General features: G+C 40.6%; 3 protein-coding genes across 3 annotated transcripts; all 3 read left to right on the top strand.

The window, feature by feature from the left end:
- Nucleotides 1-826: 826 nt before the first annotated feature.
- Nucleotides 827-4,027, top strand: LOC149933804 (uncharacterized). The gene has a single exon (XM_090157439.1). It carries the CDS (start codon nt 827-829, stop codon nt 4,025-4,027), a length of 3,201 nt encoding a protein of 1,066 aa, XP_090013565.1.
- Nucleotides 4,028-4,153: 126 nt separating this feature from the next.
- Nucleotides 4,154-4,752, top strand: LOC149933803 (uncharacterized). The gene is made up of 2 exons (XM_090157438.1): nt 4,154-4,406; nt 4,457-4,752. Exons 1-2 carry the CDS (start codon nt 4,154-4,156, stop codon nt 4,750-4,752), a joined length of 549 nt encoding a protein of 182 aa, XP_090013564.1.
- A 107-nt stretch (nt 4,753-4,859) lies between these two features.
- LOC149933802 (uncharacterized) lies at nt 4,860-5,642 on the top strand. Its single transcript, XM_090157437.1, has one exon. The coding sequence runs from the start codon at nt 4,860-4,862 to the stop codon at nt 5,640-5,642; it is 783 nt and encodes a 260-aa protein (XP_090013563.1).
- The last annotated feature ends 1,310 nt before the right edge of the window (nt 5,643-6,952 follow it).

Raw genomic sequence — 6,952 nt, 5'->3', positions numbered from 1 at the left:
GAGAAAAACTAAAAAACGATTCTCGTGCAGTTACGACTTGGACTCTGAAAAAGAAAGGAGTGCAAGATCCGCGCTCGAGAAATTAATTAAAATAATTTAGGGTTAACATTTTTTCAGTCGATGTTAGTACCTAAAATATAAGTCTCTCCCATCTAGAGCGCGAACCTAAAAGGTAAAATAAAATAAGTAAAATAAGCAAAAACGGGTCATCATATGGTGCTGAAACCCGGGAACTTCAACTAACAGTACCCAATTAAAAGAAAAGAAGAGAAAGGACGCATTACAAGCGCGATCGTAAAAATAAATTCGTGAAATAAATCAAGCTGAAAACATGGCCGAAGCAAGCTCTAATAACAACCAGTTAAAGAAATTAAAAGCGGTGAGAGCACCGGTTAGAGGAAGTATAACCGCAGCGGTGAATACGCTGAATACACTGCTGATGGCCGATTCGAACGACCTAAGGACAGGAGAAGTGGAGGATCAACTAGCCATTCTAGCGCTAAAAGAAGAAAACTTAATTCCGCTGGACGCCCAGATCTACGACTTGACGGACGCCGACGATGACGATTTGAGTAAGGAATGCGAGGCCGTGGAAAAATACAGACAAGATATCCTGAGTGTGAAGATGAAGGCCAAAAGAAAGCTACGGGAAGCCGGAGTGGTCCCAGATGACAACAGTTGATCAGTTTGTTCAACCGTATCAAGTGCTGACATTACAAACTTAATAAACGCAGCGAACTCGGACTCTAAATTACCAACGCTGATAATAAAAAAGTTCAGCGGTGACGTAACGCAATTTAAGGGATTTTGGAGTCAATTTGAACAAATGGTAGAAAGTAAAAAGAGCCTAAAAAAGGTACAATTATTTTTCTACTTGCAATCGTATTTAGAAGGCGAAGCGTTAGATATAATCTCTGGTTTACATCCTTCCGATGCAAACTACGATGAAGCGGTAAAAATTTTAAAACTAAATTATGACAGAGATGAAGTTATTGCTCAAGAGCATTTAAAACGTCTACATAAGTTGGAACCAATACTGAGTTCGAGGGATTTGGTCGCCTTAAGAAAATTTCATAATGAATGTCTGACAAATATTAGAAGCTTAAAATCGCTAGGCTATGATACAGCAAAAAATGGGGCGTTTTTGTGTCCGAAGCTAGTAGCGTGTCTCCCGAGAGAGCTTCGTCTCGATTACACAAAAGAAAGGGGTATAGCTGGTGATCTAGACATAGATGCGTTTATAGAGTTTTTGCGTAAACAGCTGGAGTATAGGGAAACGTGCGAATTAATGGGAAATATGCAACCAAAACAAAGCCGTCAATACGAAACATCGCGAAAGCACGACAGGCAACCCCATAAGCCCAACGTACGCGATTCTGGACCTAGGCTGAAGCAGAGGGCATCTAGCGCGTCCGTGTTCAACGCGAACACCACCGTAACACCCAAAAACATTTTTTGCATTTTTTGTAAAACAACCGCGCAACCCACCTACAACTGTAAAAACTTCACCTTAGATGAAAAGAAACGCATTATAAATGAAGCTAACCGTTGTTACATTTGCACCAGATTCGGTCACGAACAAAATGACTGTCCGTCTCCGTATAAAATCTGCAAAATTTGTAAAAAGAAACATAATTTGGCGCTTTGTCCCGAAAACGAAGCAAATAAGACCAAGCCTTCTAAAAAAAGTTGGAAAGAAAAACAAGAAGTCCCTAAAGACGAGAAAATAAAGGTTGGAAATAACTCGGTAGCCTGCGGCCAGACGGTCTTACTACAAACGGCCCGAGCCGTAGCGAGACATCCAGATAGCGGAAAAGTGGAAGAAATAAGATGTCTACTTGACCCAGGTAGCCAAGCCAGTTTTATACAGGAAGATATCTCTAGAAGATTGAACTTACCTCTGATAGGAGTCTGTCCTATTGAGATTACTAGTTTTGGAAATGAAATTCCAAAAACCGAAGTAAGAAGACTAGTAAAATTAACTCTAGAAAACGTCTCTTATCCGAGCGAGGTCATAGAAATTACAGCAATAGAAGTACCATATTTGTGCAAGGCGGTTACAATGTCTAAATGCAAGGATGTAGAATATTTAATGATAAAAAATGGAATGCAAATAGCAGATAAACCTAGGTCAGGGAATCCAGATGACCAGAGCGTAGGATTTATCATCGGTGCCGACCGATATTTTGACCTCGCGGCGCGAATTACAAGACGATTAACCGAAACTTTAGTCGCCGTACAAACACACTTAGGATGGGCGGTTCAAGGACCGGCACAGACTGGGAAGAGCGTAAATGGTACCTACTCCGTAAGTGTCACGAAAATCAGTGTCGAAGCGCAAATGATATCGAAGGCATTAGAATCCTTCTGGACTCTAGAAGGAATGGGAATTTGCGACGCCTCGGAAAAGGATCCCACTGCGGATGAAATCCTCGAAAAGTTTAAAAAAGATTTAAAAATCGATAAAACTGGAAGATACAGTGTTCGATTTCCTTGGAATACAGCGAAAAGTAATCTTCCAGACAACCTGAATGTAGCGAGGAGAAGGATGGACGGTCTGATTAAAAGATTCCAAAGAGAACCAGAACTCTACAAAGAGTACAAAGCTGTAATAGAGGGCCAGTTGGCGGAAGGGATAGTCGAGATGGTCGAAAGTCAAGAAATTTCTCCAGAGGGAACGCACTATATTCCTCATCAAGCGGTAGTAAAACAATCAAGATCCACTACTAAGTTAAGGGTGGTTCTTGACGGTTCTGCCAGCAGAAAGGGTTCGCCGTCTCTAAACGACTGTATGGCCAGTGGTCCAAATCTAAATCCATCCGTGTTAAATCTCCATTTAAAATTTCGTGGACACAGTATTGCTGTTACAGCTGATATCGAAAAGGCCTTCCTACAAGTAGCCCTAGAGCCGGAAGACCGAAATTCAGTACGTATCCTATGGACCGTCGAGGACGAGAACGGAAAAATAAAAGAAAACGAACACCAAGTTTTGCAGATGACGCGAGTTCCATTCGGAGCGACAGCTTCATCTTACCTATTAGCCGCCACTCTAAAGACGCATTTCGAGAAGTACAAAAATGAAGATCCAGAAACCTACGACTTTCTCAACGAACAGCTCTACGTAGTTGACTTGCTAGCGGGAAAAGATGACGTTCAAGGAGCTTACCAGTTGTCACAAAATTGTTCAAAACTTATAGGAGAAGCAAAAATGCGCCTGCAAAAATGGCAAACAAATTCGTCTGAGCTCAGAAATTTATGGAAAGAAAATTCAGCGGCAAAAGAGTCCGTTGTTAGGTTTGAGGGATCAGCCGAATCTGTAGAACAAAAGGTGTTGGGCTTAATTTGGAATCCTGACACCGATGAATTATCGGTATTAAGTACGTTAGCGCAAATCTTCGATCCGCTTGGCATTTTAAGTCCCTTCACGATAAGGGCGAAATTGATGTTTCAACGACTTTGGAAATATCAGGAAAATCTAAGAGAAGAAAAGAAGCGACTATCATGGGACGACGCGCTCCCAGAAGAAATCAGTCAACAATTCCAGGCGTGGTGTCACGAATTAAGCGAAGTTAAAGAAATAAAAATACCAAGATGTATTTATCAAGAAAAATCAAAACACATCGTTGGAAGAGAGCTTCACTGCTTCACCGATGCTAGTTTAAAGGCTTTCTCAGCGGTCGTCTATTTACGATACGAGACCGACGATAAACAAATCAAAGGCGCCTTTGTTACTTCCAAAACGAGAGTGTGCCCCACAAAAGGACTATCTCTCCCGAGACTGGAGCTAGGCGCTCGACTGGTGACTAAAGTGCGAGAGGCATACCGAAAAGAAAATATGGATATCAAAATGTGGTCCGATTCGCAGATTGCGATTTATTGGATAAATAATCCTCCGAAAGAAAACAAGCCTTTCGTTCAAAATCGTGCAGCGGAGATAAGACAGTTGGTCGAACCGGCCAACTGGATGCACTGCCCTGGCGCGGAGAATCCCGCCGATTTGCCATCACGGGGAATCAAAGCCAAATAATTACGTGAAAATCTTCTGTGGCTCGAAGGACCCACCTGGTTGAAGAAAGTGAAAATAAACGTGAGAGAAATCGCCGAACTGGAAGAAGTTCAAAGTGAAAAAAGAAAATTGGCATTGACGGTTCAAATGAAAGATTCAGTCGGCATTCAAAAGATCGTCGATTTGAAAAGATATTCAAAATTCAATAAGGCGTTGCGAGTGATAGCGTATGTTTATCGCTTCGCTAACAAAACTAGAAAGAAAGAAACGGAACGCGGAGAAATTACCGCCGATGAAATTATTCACGCCGAAACTAAGCTGATTAAAGATATTCAAATTGAAGACTACGGTCAAGAAATTAAAGCTTTAAAAGAAAACACTGATTTACCGATGGAGTCCAGTATAGCCATTTGAAACCCATATTGAACGACGAAGGAGTTCTATGTTTAGGCGGTAGGCTAGACGAAGGTAGTTTCAGCTACGAACGTAAACACCCGATTATTATAAATAAAACTCAAGAATTAGCCAAACATTTAATGACGAGAAGTCACGAAGAAGTTAAACATTGCGGTATTCAAGCAACAGCTAGCCAGTCCCGCGAAAGATACTGGATTATCGCCGGGAGGCAGTTAGCTCGAAACGTAGTACGGCATTGTCAGCACTGCAAGAGGTACAGTGCTAAGCCATGTGATGCCCCGACCGGTTTACTACCGAGCGACAGGATAACCGAAGCCCTCTTTTCGTAAGGAACGGGAAAAAACAAGAAAAGGCGTACGTTTGTCTCTTCACGTGCAACGTTACACGCGCTTGTCATTTGGAACTAGTTCCAACCTTGACAACCCACGAATTTCTTATGGCTATGAGGCGTATGATTGCGAGGCGAGGTATACCTTCGGTGGTGTATTCGGATAATGCAAAAACATTTAAACGAGCAAAACAGGATTTAAACTTAATGTGGGACAATATAGACGAAAAACGAGTAGAAAACTTTTTCGCGAATAAAAACATCAGGTGGAAATTCATAGTCGAAAGAGCCCCGTGGCAAGGTGGATACTATGAACGGATGGTTAAAACGACCAAAAATATTCTTCGAAAAACTTTAGGAAAAGCTTACCTAACGAAATCGGAAATGGAGACGGTACTCCAAGAAACCGAAGCGGTTATAAATTCCAGGCCGATAACGTACCTGTATAACGACGCCAATGAGCCGGAGCCATTGTCGCCCGCTCACTTCTTTACAGGAAAGAGATTGACTACTCTCCCACCGCAAAATTTAAAGATCCCGACACTACCAAATACACAAGAAGAATTAGCGAAGAGGGTTCGATACAGAGAAACATTAATGAAAAGACTGTGGGAAAGATGGAGAGTCGAATATCTCTTGGAGTTAAGAACGGCACACCACATTCAATTAGAAAAGCGGAAAACAAATATTAGAGTAGGTGATGTCATGATGGTCTACGAAGATAAAGTTCCAAAACATGTGTGGAAGCTTGGAGTTATAGAGGAAGTAAACGTAGGGCGAGATGGAAAGGTTCGATCTTGTTTAGTCAAATTAGGAAAGAATAATGTAATAAGGCGACCAGTCCAACACCTCTACGCGTTAGAAATTAACAGATACACGAATGATTTTTAAATGTATAATTGTATGTTTTAGGAAAATACTCGCGTATTTTCGCCGGGAGTGTGAAAACTTTATTTTAGTTTGTTATTTTCCTAATTCTAAAAATAGCTAATATTACTTAAGTTAAATAATTTCCTTAATAAATATAAATTAATACCTAAAACGAAACTATTTGAAATATATATATATAATCTAATAAAATTGTATAAATTAAATGTTCGCGTAAATATCTTTTGTAACAGTGTATAAGTAACGGTAAAAATTCAAATAACAAACTTTCTCTCTCTCTATGCCTATATAAGGAGCGAATTTGTTACAGAAGATGGCGATTTGTTAAAATTATATATCACTTTTGAAATTGTATATTTTTGTCATCACGAGAAAAACTAAAAAACAATTCTCGTGCAGTTACGACTAGGACTCTGAAAAAGAAAGGAGTGCAAGATCCGCGCTCGTGAAATTAATTAAAAATAATTTAAAATAAAATAAGTTAGGGTTAACATTTTTTCAGTCGATGTTAGTACCTAAAATGTAAGTCTCTCCCATCTAGAGCGCGAACCTAAAAGGTAAAATAAAATAAGTAAAATAAGCAAAAACGGGTCATCACAGGGGGAAAGGGAAATTCTTAGTAGCAACTCCAACAACAAGGGCCACGACTTCTAAGTAGAGTAAGAACCCATGGTGTTTCTCTCGTGAATACCATTCTGCACATTGGCGCGTTTCTACGAATGTAGAATCTTGGCGCAGTGTCATTTTGACCTCCAACACTTTCGAATTGAACCCTCCCCCCTCCCTCGAGACATCCAAACCTTATCATTTTTATGCTGAATTGCACAAACCGTTTCCCCAGGTTAGGAAAATGGGGTACGAAAATCGGCCCAATTTCGAACCTATATAGGATCAGGGACCCTGGTCGCGCGTATTGACCCAAGACGGAGCACCGTGATGTTTTATTTCCACCAAATACAAAAACCAGAAGAGATGTATGCCTGGTGCGTTCAAAATGTGACCAATGTTCAATGTGGTTACGTCTCTAAAAAAGACGTTGATAAACAAGTGGAAAATTTTTACCTCAACGAAAGATATATCGGAGTAAAAACAATTCCCGGTACTCGATTGCACCATGCGTTTCTTCCGATAAATGAAAATTAACTTGAGATCAAACGGATATCTGAGGATGAATTAGCGACAAGAGTTGTCCTGTTCCAAACGAATCGTGCGGACGTTTTAACTTGGGAAGAATGCGTGCCAGGAACATTTATTGCATGTACATATGACGAAGATTGGTACATTGGGAACATTGTAAAATGCTGCGAAGAAGA

The sequence above is a fragment of the Leiobunum rupestre genome, chromosome 8, assembly GCF_980474605.1.
Source record: "Leiobunum rupestre chromosome 8, qqLeiRupe1.1.hap1, whole genome shotgun sequence".
Taxonomy (NCBI): Eukaryota; Metazoa; Arthropoda; class Arachnida; order Opiliones; family Sclerosomatidae; genus Leiobunum; species Leiobunum rupestre.
The sequence above is the reverse complement of the archived record's forward strand: the minus strand, read 5'-3'. Positions and strand labels throughout refer to the sequence as shown.